Here is a 17,658-nt window from a genome sequence, read left to right on the forward strand (position 1 = left end):
CCTCATTTACTACCCCTCAACAAATTTGATAGTAATGAACCGTATTATTCTTCAATTTTTTTTAAAATAAATTTTTAAGTTTTTGTTTTTTTAATATTATGCCATAATATTAAAAGACTGGTCCATGGACATGCAGATAATGATGTTCTCTCTCTCACAAGTGTCTATGAGTAGCAACCTTGCATGTTGATGAACAATGAATGGAAAAATTTTGAAAACTATTAGCTAGGAATGTTATAATAGAAGCAAAATAGAAAGTTTATAAAAGAAGTAGTACTCAATCACTGGACTGAGAGCTGAGAATTTTGAGTTTTAGACATTTCTGCCTCTAACTTGTGCTGGATTCTGGGACAATTACTTAACTTTTAGGTCTCTGTCTCCAAATCTGTAAAATATATAGATTATATCCAAGCTCCCTCTCATCTCTAAATTCTGTTACAAAATTATTTTTATAAACTTGCTAAGGGATAGAAGGGGGAAAATTAGGAATACTATGTTTTGTTTTCTAGAAAAAGAATAGTCTGAGGACCTTATAGTTTTTTTTAATAAAATGAATCACACTTGTATCTATCAAGAGGGAAAGGAGAATGAAGGCACTAGAAAAAGGAGTATGAGGAACTTGTACTCTGGAGTGATTATAAGAACAATACAACCTTCCTAGTATCATATAACGAGATGGTGAGTTTATGCTTGTTGGAGTGTGCATGTGTGTAAGTGTTGATAAGTAGGAGAACCTGAAACCATCTTGTTTCCTTTAAGTGAGCTGAAGCCCTCTCAGAAAGATTACCACTGTCAATGGGATGGCACTGTCTACAGCTCCTCGTTTGGACCTAGGTAAAGTTAGGGCTAGATATGGATTCAAGGTAGGCAGCGTGAAAATAGTTTAGGGAGATAACATTTGCTCTTTAGCCTTGGTAGACAGTGCAATTTTTACAACTGTAATTACTCCAGATATAGCATACCAAAAATTGTGTTAGTTAGGTGAATGTATTCACCACAGAACATCTCAATCAAGAGAGAGGAGGGAAGCGTAATTAAAATGGTACCAGAAATTCTTGTAACCTTGACTATTTAGACTAAATTTTTTTTCCAGAGTAGAGAATTTCAACTAACTTGTGAGGTAATGCAGAGAGAAAAACATGGTAAACTGGAACTCCAGAGACTCAAGTTCTAGTCCCAGCTCTGCCTAAGTTTATGATTTACACTTCTGCACTTCAGTCCCTTCATCTTCAAAATAAACTGGTGAACTGGATAATCTGCCTTCCAGATGAGTTAACAAAGAATCAAATTCTACTTCCCCCTCATAATTTTGCTTTTCACAAACTAAGTCTGACTTTACTTGTTCTGGAAACACACTAACACTTAATTTTTGTTTTTTTCAATTTCCATAGAAAGTCGAGAAAATTCCTATAATCGTTCTAGAAGCTCTAGCATCTCCAGTATTGACAAAGATTCTAAAGAAGCAATTACAGCACTATACTTCATGGAGTCCTTTGCTCGGAAAAATGACTCTACCATCTCCCCTTGTTTGTTTGTTGGAACTAGTCTGGGAATGGTGTTAATCATCACCCTGAACCTACCTTCAGCAGATGAACAAAGATTTACAGAGCCAGTCATGGTATTGCCAAGTGGTAAGAGTTTTTATTTATTCCTTCCTTGGTACTTTTTCAAATTTAGATATAAGATACTGTAAAACATTAATTTGTACTGATCTGGAGCAAAGATTATAAGTATTCTGTGTATTAGGAACTATTTCATAAAAAAGGAGAATTGCATAAATCATATACTATCCCAACATTTGTCATATTGCAACTTACCTTTCCTTCAGGGTAAAATAGTACAACCATTTCTATGGCAGTAAACTGTGGAACTGCCAACCTAAACAATGCCTTGGGAAATAAGTTTCTGAAAAGCACTGAGGAAAACCGTAATGCAAAAGTTAAAATTTTATTTTTAATGAATTGAAGCATTTCTCCAAAGTTCCGTGCCAGATCAGAGCCTATGAGTGTTTTTACATCATCCTTGAAGTATTTGGAATGATTAAGCTAGAAGTGGTCTGACTTGAGGTAGCTTTCTAAAGTCTTTGATAATCTTCCCATCTTGTTTCAAGGCACGCCACAGAATTTCTTTCCTTTTTATCCTACTGCCTAGAGAATTTGACCTAAGTTATGAGTATTGTTGCTAAAGCATATGTTGTATTCTCTTCCTTCCTTAAATTATCTTTTTTTTCCTTTCAAAGAAGGGATGAGTGGGATTTCTCCTGTTATTCCTTTGAATATTTTAAAATCTGTTCTTATAACTTTTATTGTCTCTTATCTATGATAAGATATGTTTTTCAGATAGTTTTTAAGTAAAAAAAAAAAAAGAATTTCATTAATATATAGGATAAGGGATTTTATTTTAAAAGAGTACGTATATATGGCATGGTAGGTTAAAGTTGTGTTTTCTTTGTTAATTGGTATGCTAAATTCATATAGATGAATTGTTACTTATTTTAGGTGGAATAGTCAACTCTCTACTCGTGTGGCAAATTCAGATAAGTGTATTGTATTTTGTGTGTGTGTGTGGCTTAAACAACAGAAATTTATTTTCTCACACTTCTGGAGGCTGGAGGTCCAAGATTAAGGTTTGTCAGGTCTGGTTTCTTCTAAAGCCTCTCTCTTTGGCTTGCAGAGGGCTGCCCTCTTGCGATGTTTTCACATGGCAGTCCCTCTGTATGCATGTACCTCTGTTGTCTCCCTGTGCGTCCTAATCTTCTCTTCTGAGAAAGACACCAGTCAGTTCAGATTAGGGCCCACCCTAACAGCCTCATTTTAATTTAATCACCTCTTTAAAGGCTCTATCTCAAAGATGGTCACATTCTGAGGTACTGGGGTTTAGGCCTTCAACATATGAATTTAGAGGGGGGATACACAATTTCAACAAATGTATCACACTAATATAAGATGTTAATAATGGAGGAAAAGACGAAGGGCGCTTTTGGGAACTCTCTGTACTATCTGCTCAATTTTCTATAAATCTCAAACTGCTCTAAAAAAATAAAGTCTATTAATTAAAAGAAAAGAGGTACTTATAAATGAGAAAACTATGAGGCTGGGTTCAGATATGTTTTATAATTAACCATGGAAAGAGGGAAAGCCTAATCGGAAGCCATAATTTATGACAGTAAAAAGGAAAAAGGGGGGTGGAGTTTCGTAACAAAAGATAGGGGTGACAGAAAGCCAATTCAAATTTAAAATAGAAAACTCAACCCCTCTTCCTTTGCAGCTCACTTCTTAACTCCCACTGTTCACCCTCTTTCCAATATCTACTCTCTATCCCATCCCTGCTCCACTAGTCCCTGCCCTATTTGGTACTGCTCTAGATTGTGGGAGCCATTAAAAAAGGTTTGGAATTGGAGGTGTTTCCTCTTCCATTGGCAGTGCTGAAGTGGGTGACGTGCTCTCAGGCCCTGAATGCATTTTTTTCCTGTCAAACACTGTTAAATAACCTTTTGTCAGTTGGAAAATGCATCTGAGTTTAGCAATTTCCTGAAAGTTGAATAAAATCCATTTTGAAATTTATTCATCCATTCATTCAACAAACATTTACCAAGCCCATACTACTGAATTAGGCACTGGGGATACAGTGGTGATCAGGACACACAGTTTCGTTTTTCTTTGTTCACAGGTATTCGTAGGGAAGAACAAAAGTAAACAGAAAATCACAATAAGGAAAGTAAAGAATACTGTGGCAGCATGGGAGGGAGATTTGGGGAAGACCTCCCTAACAAAGCAGATATCTGAAGTAGGAGTTGGACAGGTTTGGGAGGGAGATGTGCACAGTACTGATGTTTAAGAGTAATTAAGGACAGCATGAGTAAAAACCTAGAGGTAAAAAGAACATGGCATAGCTAAAGACTAGAGATAGAATTGTGCTAGATGAGGCTGGAAAAGTAGTCAGGGGAAGATTAGAGGGCCTTATAAACTATGTTACGGAATTGGAAAAGACTTCCTAGATCAGTGGATTTTTTTTTTTTCAGCACAAAAATTATGACATGACATGCTTTTTCTCTCAAGTGCTGGTTCTTAAATTTTACAATTGTAAAAATCAAAATACAGAGGAAAATAAATGAAAATTCTGCCACCAGCAAACTTCCCCCTTCTCTGTCTCCTCACCCCCTCCATATTTTCACCCCTAGGAATTTTACTCTCTATCAGTAATTCTGTGAGAAATTTGCCAAGTCTCGTTTTTTTTAAGCCACTTTATTGAGGTATGATTGACGTACAAAAAGCCGTATCTATTCAGTGTAAATGACTTGACAAGTTTGGAGATGAGTATACATCCATGAAATCATGACCACAGTCTATGTCATAAACATATCCATCACCTCCAAAAATTTCCTACCCCTTTGTTTTTTTATTTTATTTTATTTTATTTGTGAGGAAGATTGGCCCTGAGCTAACATCTGCCAATCCTCCTCTTTTTGCTGAGGAAGACTGGCCCTGGGCTAACATCCATGCCCATCTTCCTCCACTTTATATGGGACACCACCACAGCATGGCTTGACAAGCAGTGCGTCGGTGCGGGCCCAGGATCCGAACCAGCGAACCCTGGGCCGCTGCAGTGGAGCGCGCACACTTACCCCCTTTTGTATTTTTTATACTCATTTTAAATTATATTTTATTTCTACTTAATGCTTTGTGCTGCCTGCTACAAATTATTCTGTAATTATCAATTCTGCCACATTAAGTACCTAGCACTGCTTTGTAAAAGAATTAGATTCCTTATGATCAAGATTCAAACTCATCATTAAACTAAAGATTCCTCAAAATAAATTCATTCTCTTTACCCCTATACTGGTTCTTCTTGCCACTCTCCCCATTTCTATTAATAGTGCCATGATACCACCTAAATCACTTCCATCACTTCAGTTTCTTCTTTTCTGATACCTTTTACTCACTGCCTCCGTACTGGTCTTACTCCAGTATTGTTTTCATCACCTAATTTCCATGCCCCATATTCTCTGATATCTTGCACTTACCCAAAGAAGCAATTTCAAGCTCTATGCCTTGGAAATCAATGATCTCTATAAGCTCAGCCCTATTCTACTTCTAATCTTATTTCCTGCTACTTCCTAGCACCAGCTCCCTGGTCCAGCCAGTCTTATTTACTCACTTCCCTTTTCTCTCTTTACCACCTGTCAATCATCTATCATTGGTAAGTGTCATATGAACTTTCACGTTTTTTGTCAAAAGTTCAGAAAACCTGTATCAAGTTTCTTGTGTGAGCTGTAAGATTTGGAGGAATTTTCTACAGTCTAGCTTTTGCCTCCATACATTTCAAATTTCAAATCTTCTTTGTTCTACATTATGTACATATTTCTAATGTCAACACGATATGCCTTTGTAATATGACCTCCAGCCCTGCGCTTTCACGTCAAAATGGTACTGAGTTGCATCAGAGTAGCAGGAGTTTTCCAGGGAGCCATTCCTGTTCCTGGAGGGCTAGCAACAACCTAGACCTGGTAGTGACTGTGAACCACCTAAATATATCTTACTAAACCCAAGCTGATGTACTCCATCTCAATTTCTTCTTGTCTAGATTCCTGAGAAGCTTGTCCACTACAGTGTCACCTAACTGGAGGAAAGTTAGAGTGGAAAAAGAAAGCAGTTTTAACTTGATTGTGTTAAAATATTTTAGTTTCACAGATTTACTAAAAACACACGAACACATAAACACATTGTTAGGGTCCCTGTCTGGGCCTTCGAACCAATGCTAGTGAAGGGCCCTGAAGTTTAAGCTTCATTAGCTTCATGAGAAATCTGGCTCTGCCTCCAGCAGGGTCTGACACACCGTATGTGACAAGTGTAAGATAGGAAGAGGGCAAGCAAAGATTAAGAAATCTAGCCAAAATCAACATTAAAAATCATCATCCAAACAGGTTATACTAATGAAACCTTGGAAAGTAAGGAATTGGAAAAGCTGTCATCACTAAATTAATTCCATTAAATGTTATTAATACTATCAACCATTAACATACCAACAAGGTGCTATATTTCTAAGCCTAGATAAAGAACAAGTACAATTGCTTACAAGGACTCAGCCCAAATCCGTCTAGACTTAGGGCTTGCATTTTGAGGTGTTGGAGGTAGAGGTGGTATATGTGATAACTCACTTAAAGAAAGGCTGATAAAGAAAAATTAAAAGATTCATGTAAATGGACTTAGTTCTATACATTTTGCTCCCTTTGTATACTAAAAATATGATTTTAACTTTTTAATTCAGTTTTTAATTAAATATTATGTAAGCTTAGGTATATTTTTGTTTTCATATGTATATTTTCAACATAAAGCGTATGCAAAAGTATACCAGAGATGATCGTCTCTCGTTTTTTTTTTACTATTTCTTTTTCTTCCAGTATTTTTGTGTTGTCTTTTGCCTGCTGAGAGAAATAGCCCCTAGACCGGCCTTCTACTCTAGACTTTTCCCAACCCACTCTCTAGGTCAAACTTATTAGCCAGCATTTAATTCCTTTGAAGTCCAGCTCTCTGATGAAGAACTAGTAAATTAATTTATGCAAATATAAAAGTGGGTTAATGTGCTATCTCACAGATATTATATGAAACTAGTTAACAGGCTTTGGAGATCATTTAGTTAAAATGAGAAGGGTATGGTTTTTAATCTTAAATCTAAACCTTGATGAGAAACTTCATTATATTAAAGTATTTAGTTAGGGCCTTTCAATATAAGATGAGTATATTTCAACATATTTATGAAATTCATTCATTATAGCTCTTACAAACTGCAATAAAAACTAATAAAGTTCAATCAAACATAATGATTATATTTGACTGAATAAATATAATCACAGCCTAATACAGAAAAATAAACATACTCCCCATTTATAGGTAGCAGCGCTGTTAGGTGTTTACAGTTGTTATTACTGTTATTAGTCACATTGTGTTTGTAGAAATTATATTTTCCCCAAAGTAGATATAATGTCACTTGAAACTGCTGAGTGTAAACTATGGAATCTGTCTAAGCCCTTAATAGCTAGACTAACACATATAGGAAGCAATTAAGATTTTTAGATATTTTTAATTCATTGAATTAAAAAAGCAAAATAAAATTCTCTCCAGGTACTATCAAAAACAAATGAAACTTCATGTACCCTTTTGTCATTTGCTATTGTCATGAATTCAAACTTGCCAGAATAGGATCCTTTCTTAAATGGAGAGATGAAAAAATATATAATTTCTTTGTGAAAATCCAGTGATCTAGGTATATAGTTCTTAATATAGTAGGAATAGTAAGTAACCTTGCAGATGTGTTACTGGCAAACATTGAAAGACCATTTGTCAATTATATACATCGTTCCTTGGGCATATAGCCTTGAGGTATTTGCAATTCTACATCTTTTTTTTTCAGACTTAACCAAACCCAAAACAAAACAAAAACTTTGTCACATAGGAAAGCTTGAAAAGGAAAGATAATCTTGAACTATGGAAATACAAATTGAAAATGAGGAAAATTTCTTTTCAAACAAATAGAAGATTAAAGATTATGACTTTTAATAAAGGCTGAATTTCAAAAGCATAGTCTTACAGATGAGAATGGTACATACCTTAAATTATTTCTGCTAAACTTTTAGTCATTCAGAAAATACACTTGTATTTTCTCCGTATGGTCAGGAAAAAAAATCAAAAGAAAAAAAGGAGCAGAATTATTCATTTTGCAATTTGATCTTATGTCTTGAGAAACCATAAAGTATAGTTTTAAAAACAAGATCAAAAAGTACATAAGCATTAGATCCAGAAAGCCCTGGGTTTAGATTACAGCTCTGCCAATTTCTGTCAGTGATTTGGGATAGTCATTTAACTTCTGTGAGCTTCAGGATCATAAAAAAGTCCAAGACAGCCTCCTCTAAGCAGTTGTTGCACGGATTACCTGAGATAACTCATGAAAAGCACTAAGCACATAAAGCATGCTCAATAGGTGTTAGTTCCACTTTTATTTTATTTTATTGTGGTAAGAACACTTAACATGAGATCTACCCTCTTAACAGATTTTTAAGTGTGCAATACAGTATTGTTATCTATAGGCACAATGTTGTACAGCAGCTCTCTAGAACTTAGTCATCTTGCATACCTAAATTTTATACCCATTCATTAGCAACTCCCCTTTTCCCCCTCCCCCAAGCCCCTGGTAACCACCATTCTATCCTTTGCTTTCATGAGTTTGACTATTTTAGATATCTCATATAAGTGGAATTATGCAGTATTTGTCCTTCTCTGACTGGCTTATTTCACTTCCTCAAGATTCATCCATGTTGCCACATATTACAGGATTTCCTTCTTTTTTAAGGCTGAATAATACTTCATTGCATGTATATACCACTTTTTGTTTTATCCGTTCATCTGTTGGTAGACATTTAAGTTGTTTCTACATCTTGGCTATTGTGAAGGAACATGGGAGTGCTAATATCTCTTCAAAATCCTCAATTCAATTCTTTTGTGTAAATACCCAGAAGTGAGATTGCTGGATTATATGGTAGTTCTACTTCTAATTTTTTTAGGAACCTCTATAGAGGTCTTCCATAGAGCTGCACCATTTTACGTTCCTACCAACGGTGTACAATTTCTTCACGTTCTTGAAAACACTTGTCTTTTGCTTTTTTGATAATAGCCATCCCAGTAGGTATAAAATGATATCTCATTGTGGTTTTGATTTGCATTTCCCTGATGATTAATGACACTGAACATCTTTTCACATACCTGTTGGCCGTTTATATGTTTTCTTTGGAGAAATGTCTATTCAAGTCCTTAGCCCACTTTTTAGTGAAGCTAAGAATTGGTTTTTTGAAAATATAAACAAATTGACAAATTCAGTTAGCTAGACTAACTAAGAAGAAAAGAGGGAAGACTCAAATAAAATCAGAAATGAAAGAGGAAACATTACAACTGTGCCACAAAAATAAAAAAATCATAAGACACTACTATGAACAATTATATGCCAACAAACTGGATAACCTAGAAGAAAGGGATAAATTCCTATAAACATACAACGTATCAAGACTGAACCATGAAGAAATAGAAAGTTTGAACAGACCTATAACTAATAAGGAGATTGAATCAGTAATCAAAAACCTCTCAACAAAGAAAAGCCCCCTTCTCTTTTCTAAGGCATCTTTTCATATTAATTTATCTTGGTTGTCTTGACAACAAATTTTAATCAATGATATAGAAATTTCAAGTGCACTAAATCATCCAATTTTAGAGTGGGTAAGCACCTAGAGATTATCCATTCCGGTAGCTATCACTTTAGTCTGTATCAGAATCACTTGGAGGGTTTGTCACAACACAGATTATTGGATCCCACCCTCAGAGTTTCTAATTCAGTAGGTCTGGGGTGGGGTCTGAGGATTTGCATTTTTAACAAGCTCTCAGGTGATACTAATCTTACAAATGCAATTTTACATGATAGGAGGGAAAAACCTACAATTCTTTCCTCTTGTATAGGGAAAAATCCAAGTCCTTCCTTCTTCTGTGTGTTTCTCCTTTGTGTCTCCTTTACTCTCACACTACTACCACACTCACAACACTTCTGACACCAGATGTGGGGAAGTTTTTCCCCACAACAAGCAATTCTCTGCAACACCAGCTGAGTGTCCTACAATTTAACTCAATTCTAACACTATCTACCTGGAGATGGCATCAGATCCCACCGGTTAAGGGCTCAGTCCCACAAGACTGCCCCCACCCTCCTTCAGACACCAATCGCAAATCAAGGTTGTCACTTGTGCTTCTGACCCATCAGCTATAAATCTGAGGTTCCCACGACCCCCTCCTCGGGTTCAATTAATTTGCTAGAGCAGCTCAAAGAACTTAGGAAAACTGTTTACTTATTGTTTACCAGTTTATTATAAAAGGATACAGATGAACATCCACGTGGAAGAGATGCATAGGGCAGGGTATGTGGGAAGGGACGCGGAGCTTCCATGCCCTCTCCAGGAGCATCACTCTCCTGGCACCTCCACCTGTTCACCAATCCGGAAGCTTTCCAAACCCCATCCTTTTGGGTATTTATGGAGGCTTCACTACACAAGCATGATTGATTAAATCATTGGCCATTGGTGATTGAACTCAGTCTCCAGCTCCTCTCCCCTCCTGGGGAGTGGAGGTGGGTGGGGCTGAAAAGTGCCAACCTTCTAATCACATGGTTGGTTCCTCCTGGCAACCAGCCCCCATCCTCAGGTGAGGTCCAAAAGTCACCTCATTAATATAACAAAAGCCAATACCTGTGTTGCTCTCATCACTTAGGAAATTCCAAGGGTTTTAGGAGCTCTGTGCCAGAAACTAGGATAAAGACCAAATATATATTTATTATAAATCATAATATCACAAATGCATATTCAGCTTAATCACAATCCTGGTTAAATTTAATTCTACCTACTTTCTTTCCATGCCTGTGTAGCTGAATATGGCTGGAGAAAATATATAACCACACTAAATAGTCTCATTTTGAAATAAATTATCAATAACCTCAAGTGTGCTCCTGTGCTGCTGGGTAATCATACTATATTTCCTTAATCCTCTCTCCCACTCTCTTGAACAACAGTTGCATATTTTCTCCACTCTCCTCAAACCTCCAGTACCTCCTCCACTGTTTTCAATCTCAGCTAATGACCATGTGTCCTCTTTCACTGAGAAAATTGAAACAATCGGATAAGAACTTCAATAGCTGCCACCACCACCTCTACCAAGTTATGTGCCTGTATCTCCACGGCCTCTATATTCTCTCCTGTTGTTATGACTAAACTGTGTAAGCTCCCAACTTGGCCAACTTCTCCAGTTGTACATGAGATTCTACCCCCTTTCACCTATTCAAGAAAGTCAATCCAGCAATTTTTTCTTTGTTTCCTTTATATAATTATATTAGTATATATAATTTTTAATTATAATAAATATTTCTCTTTCTTCTAGATCAGCATACAAACATGCTGTTATTTCTTTCATTAAAAGAGAAAAATCCTCTTGAATCTATTCTTCTATAATGTCCCATTTCACTCCTTTTTCTTTAATGCAAAATTCCTTGAAATGGTTGTGTTATATTCACTATTACCAATTTTATTCTCCCATTCTGAGTCCATTCTAATCAAGCTTTCTCCCACACCAATCAATGAAACTCCTATATAGGTCACCACTGACCTCATTGCTAAATCCAATGGTCAATTCTCGGGCCACACCTTACTTGACATATCTGCAACATAGTACACAGTTTACTGTTGTCTCTACCTTAAAACACTTCACTTGGATTTGAGAACACTTTATGTACCTAGTTTTCTTCCTACCTTTCTAGCCATTCCTTCTTAGTCCGCTTTGCTGGTTCCTCCTTATTTCCCTGGACTTAAAACATCAGAATGCCCAAAGACTGATTCCTTGAACCTTTTCTGTTTTCTGTTTATATTCAAGCCCTGGGTGAAATCAGCCAGCCTTATGACTTTAAATGCCATTTATAATCTAATGGGTCATATATTTATATTTATAGTCTGGACCTATCCCCAAATTCCTGACATAGATATCCAGTTATTTCACATCCATTTGGATATCTAATAAGCATTTCAAACTTAACATGTCCGAAACTGAATTCCTGATAGTCCTTTCCTTTCTCCCATAGTCTTTCCCACATCTGTTAATGGCAATTCCATCTTTCCAATTCTCAGGTCAAAACATTAGAATCATCCTTGACCACTGTGTTTCTTTCACACTCTAAATCCAATTTATTAGCAAATTCTGTTGGCTTGACCTTTATAATATACTCAGATTCTGACCATTTCTCACCACCTCTACTGTTACCACCTCGTTTGAGAAGCCTCTGTCCACTTCTCCCCTGAATTATTGTACTAACCTCTTAACTGCTCTCCCTTCTTCCAACTTTGACTCCCTTTAGGATATGCCCAGCAGGAAGAGTAATCCTGTTAAATGAAAATTAGATTATATCATTCTAGTCTCAAAATCCTCCCATTTCATACCAACTAAAACTCTAAGTCTTTATTGTATCCTACAAGAACCTACATGACCTAGCTCCATATTACCTCTCTGATCTCATCTTCTATGAATCTGTCCATTGCTCTAGAAAATCAAGATCTGTAAATAGCTTTAAATTTTACTTTACTTACTTGCAAGCTAATAAAGTTAGGTTGCCAGTTTCATGGATGCTGATAGAAGACGTGAGATTCCTGGGTCAGAGATGAAGGATAATCACAGTAGCCAGAATATCAGCATTTTGTGCTGGTTTCTTGAGCCCTAATTCCCACAGTATGTTGTGAAGAAACCCGCTCTTCTGAATTAGTCTGCTCAGGCTGCCACAACAAAATACCACAGACTGGGTAGCTTAAACAACAGAAATTTATTTTCTTACACTTCTGGAGATTGGTAGTCCCAAATCAATGTGCCCCCAGGGTTGGTATCTGGTAAAAGCTCTCTCCTTGAGTTGCAGACAGCTGCCTTCTCACTGTGTCCCCACAGAGAGAAACAGAGAGCTCTCTGTTGTCTCCTCTCAAAAGGACACTAATTCTGTCAGATCAAGGCCCCAACCTTATAACCTCATTTTACCTTAATTATTTCCTTAGAGGCCCCATCTCCAAATACATCCACACTGGGAGTTAGGGCTTCAACATATGAATTTGGAGAAGGGGAGAGGCACAAACATTTAGTCCATAACACCTTCTATTCTATTTAAAATTTAATCATACCTTTTCCTAACAGTTCCTATTCCCTTTTCTGCTTCATTTTTTCCCTTAGTACTTATTATTATCTAATATCTCATATATACTTCTTTAGCATGTATATTGTCTGTCTATATCATAGAAATTAAGTTCTATGAAGGTAAGGATTTTTGTTTTATTCACTATTATATTCCCTGTCCCTAAAACAGAGCCTACAACACGTAGTCAGCCCTCAGTAAATATTTGTTGATCGAATGAATGAAGGTTGTAGTGGAGAGGGCTGGTAATTTGGAAAGCTGGAGTAAGATACACTTCTAGCCACTGAGACCTCCTTTAAGAGGAAAGTCCTAATTAATTGTGTGGTTAATTATTTACTGTAGACTGAATTGTTAAGATCTTATTATTGAAGTCCTTAAATTTAAGCTTACTTTGTAATGAAGTGTATTTCTGAAATAGTAACAGCTGGTAATTTGTACTTGCTTAAGTATTTTTTTTTTTAAAGTTAGGAAAGATAAAAGACAGTTATAAAGATTAATAATGCATTGTTGGGAAAACATAAACCCTGTATAAACCTAATGAAAAGAATATAATCAACACATTTTTTACCACAAATTAGGAAACAAAGCAGCTGTTTTGGCAAGGGCAGCTTATTGAGAAACTGTCATTTTGATGCTGACAGCTTGTGAGCATCAGGTGTAAGTAAAATGGCTTCCAAAATGTAGATTTCTTGTCATTTTAACCTATTTTAGGCTAGCTCTAAATTGAGGATGCGGAGATATTCATACTTAGAAAAGTCTTCCCATGGCAGCAGGTATTTATGGAAATGTGGTTTTATAGAATAGAAGGATCAATCCTAGATGAATTCTAATTAAATCATTCATCATAGCTTTTGACATTTTTTTTCCTTCATGGGAGGTTGGGAGAGCTGTTCATTTATACCTTGACCCTCATACTGAAGCCCCTAAACGCCTACTCTCTTACACTCTTCAGTTACCCTTGTTGGACATTTACAGGCTGCTTAGTTTTAAAGTGGATTTAAAAATACAACTGAGATATTAAATCATCTAAACACGTTATTTTGAATTTAATAAATTTTAAGTACTTTAAATTATAAAGTACTTTCTAAATGGAATGTATTTTTATATATCACCCTTCCCTTTTCAAGTCTCTGTCACATGTACACTCTTGAGGCAGATCAGCCTGGGTTCACCCGCTTCCTCTCTATATGATGTCAAAGGACAAAAGAAAGAAAAAGCTCCTAGGGCACCACTTAGGGGAGAGTCTGGAAATGTCCAAAGGTCAGTCTATCCCAAGTTATCTCCTAAGCCTTAGAGTATCCTGTCCTCCAGGACTGGTAAAAATCACCCATAGGCAATAATCTGGCATGGATATTCAACCTTGGAGAATCCAGGTAAGTAAACCTCTTTTCTGTATAAAGATGCATAAGCCTACCTAGGAGCCAAAGATAGTTTTTTTTTTTTTTTCATTCAATCAAAATTGCTAGCATGAACTCTAGATATTGAAATTTCTTGAAATTTATTCTGAGTGTTCAATTTCAGAAAAAGAAAAAACCATTTTCTAGCAAATGAGCCTATGAAATAAAGAAATGGAATCAGATGGCATGATTTTCAGTTGAAGTTATTTCAATAAATGAAAATTATAAATTTTCAAAATTTGCTTTTTAAAAAAAGATTTTAAGGGGGACTATATAGTATAGTGAAAGAATACTGGATTAGGAATCAGGAAACCTGAGTTCTAGTCCAGGCTTAGCCACTAACTTGCTATGTGACCTGGCCCAAGTCTTATCATCTTTCTGGGCCTCCATTTTCTCATTAATATGATGAGAGGATTTGACAAGTTGATGTCTTAGACTCCTTTTCGATCCAATATTCTATGATTCTGAGTTAAAATAACTGATGAACTCACAAATCTATTGTAATAATAATCTATATTATGACACTATAGAGATAAACTTTCATAACATAAAACATTTAATGCCCATAGATGAATAGCAGCTGTTTTAGAAAGATTTTCATGTGGCAGTGATATGAAATTGTTTTTATAGGTACGTTCCTCTCATTGAAAGGAGCTGTTCTAACATTCTCCTGTATGGACCGAACTGGCGGATTAATGCAACCGCCATATGAAGTTTGGAGGGATCCAAACCACATAGATGAAAATGAAAAATCTTGGAGAAGGAAACTGGTCATGAACTTCCCCTCTCCATCCCAAGAAATAGGAGATCATCAGTATACAATAATCTGCTCAGAAAAACAAGCCAAAGTCTTCTCACTGCCTTCTCAGACTTGCCTTTATGTTCATAACATCACGGAGACATCTTTTATACTGCAAGCAGATGTGGTGGTCATGTGTAACAGTGCCTGCTTGGCATGCTTTTGTGCCAATGGGCATATCATGATAATGAGGTACTTGCCTTCTTTATAAATTATCTGGTAATCAGAACAGTGCCAGCAAAGTACAATTCTGAAAAGTGTGTAATGTGCAAGATGTTATCAAGAAACAACCTGAGATCATTGTTTCATTATGTTTGTGAGTGTTTTATTGTTCAACAATTTGAGGAGAGTTTGGGTTTTTTATTTTTCGTTTTTGTTTTTTTTGCTAAATATGCTTTACATTGTGAATGAAATATATATTTTAACTGACATCAAGGAATCTAAGGAAAGAGTGATCTTCCAGTCATTAACACATTCATTCAACAAACGTTTATTGAGCATATGTTATTTCCCAGATGAATAAATTATAAGGAAAAGAAATGAACTGTTACTTTTACTATGTTTCATAGTCCACACAAGAATTTTGCATACAAAATTTAATTTGATCCTTATAGCTTCTCTAGGACATAGGAAAATCAAGTATTATTTGCATCCTCCATTTTACATATGTTAATAAATTAAAGTTTAAATTTGCCTGAGGTTGCAAGTCTAGGAAAAAGTGAGACCATTACTGAACAGTATACTAAAAGTCATCAGACACTTTATTTTTTTCCAGCTTTATTTAGAGATAATTGACATATAACATTGTATAACTTTAAAGTATACAACGTGATGATTTGATATATGTATAGAGTGTGAAATGATTACCACAATAAGGTTAGTTAACACATCCATCACCTCACACAGTTACTATTTGTGTATGTGTGTGTCGGTGGTGAGAACTTTAAAGATCTACTCTCTTAGCAGCTTTCAAGTGTAGAATACAGTATTGCTAACTATATGTATATATATGTACCATGCTGTACATTAGATCCCCAGAACTTATTCATCTTCTAACTGGAAGTTTGTACTCTTTGACCACCTTAATAATAAGGTATCAGCTGAGAGATTTCGTTATACTGTTAGTGAACTGAAATAAAATTCATGACACACAATAATTACCTAATAATTTTATGAATTCAGCAAACACTGAATAAACATATAGTATGTAGAAGTCACTGTCATTCATTTTAATACCATACCTAGTTCCAAACATCACTGAGATAGTTAAGCATTATACTAGGCCTGTGAAGGATATAAAAATTAGTAAAACATAGTCCTAATCCTTAAGAAGCTTACTATCAAATTGGGGCCATAAGACAGGTATACAAGTAATTATAACACAAAGAACATGGGTATTCCAACAGAGGAAATATATAGTTGAATCTTCTAGTCACAAACTAAGTCCCCAGAGTTCAAAGTCATGAGATAGTTGAATATATGTTATAAAAAAGCAGTTGTTGGGAGGAAAGGAAACTGGAGAGGTAGATTGGGGCACATTGTTGAGGACCTTTAATGGCAGGCTGATGAGCTTGGCATTATCAATTAACAGGAAATGGGGTTTTTAAAGCAAGTAATTAACTGGCTCTGGCATTAGGAAATACACATGGAAGGAGAGCTTGGGATGATCTTTTGAATGAAGTGGTAGTTATATAGAAGGCAAGGTGGAAATAGATGTGATGAATAATTGAGGGAGACTTGCTGAATGTAAAACTAATTGGTTATAAAAAGTATTGGAGATCTTTAAATCTCAGGGTTAGAAGAGAACTTAAAGGTTAAAAAAATTTTTTATGAACCTGGATAATGGTGATATCATTAGCAGATAGGAAGGTCAGGAGAATTTGGAAAGGCTGATAATGAGAATTTTGAGAATGAATTGAGAATTAATGCTTGGAATTTGAGGTACTTGTAAGCCATCCTGCAGAAGTTTAGCAAGCAATTTAAGGTCTGGACTCTTAGAAAAATATGGGTGGAAGATCCAGCTCTGGAAGCTGTGTATGTGAATGCATTAGTGAAAGTTATGATAGTGCATGAGCTCATCAAAGACAGTATAAAAAGAGAGGAGAAATAGACTGATCTGGGGACAAAAAATGTATGTCTACATTTACGTAGTGGAAGAAAGAAAATCCAGCAAAGGAGACTGAGAAGTCATCAGAGAGATAGGAAAACGACCAGAATATATAACTTCAAATGAAAAGGATACAAGAGTGTCAAAACAAAGGATAAAAGACCATGAAAACAATAGTCAAGAGGTTCAGATATAGCAGAGAGGCCAAAGAATTTGGGTACAAGAAAAAACACTAGACCTGGCAACTTGTAGGATATTAGTGATGTTTGAGAAAGCAAATCTTAGAAGCATGGTGGAGGCAAAAACTAAATTTTCAAGGAGGCAAGAATAGAGGCAGTGTTATAGATCAAGAGTTGACAAACTACAGCCCACAGCCCATATCTGCCCACCCCCCAATCTGACATAGTACAGCCTGCAAGCTAAGAATGATTTTTACATTTTTAAATTGTTGAAAAAAATCAAAGAGAAGAATATTTCATGATATGTGAAAATTATATGAAATTCAAGTTTCAATGTCCACAGATAAAGGTTTTTTGGAACACAGCCATACTCATTTGTTTACACGTTGTCTGTAGCTGCTTTTGTACAACAGGGCAGAGTTGAGTAGT

The 17,658-nt window shown here is 35.8% G+C and overlaps 1 protein-coding gene across 1 annotated transcript in view; it reads left to right on the plus strand.

Moving 5' to 3' along the window:
- Positions 1-17,658, plus strand: part of STXBP5L (syntaxin binding protein 5L) — a 337,784-nt gene that overhangs the window by 310,655 nt on the left and 9,471 nt on the right. Inside the window, exons 23-24 of the mRNA XM_058555874.1 lie at positions 1,392-1,631; positions 14,775-15,135. Coding sequence (XP_058411857.1) covers positions 1,392-1,631; positions 14,775-15,135 — 601 coding nt within the window. The remainder of the gene's footprint in view (positions 1-1,391; positions 1,632-14,774; positions 15,136-17,658) is intronic.

The sequence above is a fragment of the Diceros bicornis genome, chromosome 15 (assembly GCF_020826845.1).
Source record: "Diceros bicornis minor isolate mBicDic1 chromosome 15, mDicBic1.mat.cur, whole genome shotgun sequence".
Lineage (NCBI taxonomy): Eukaryota > Metazoa > Chordata > Mammalia > Perissodactyla > Rhinocerotidae > Diceros > Diceros bicornis.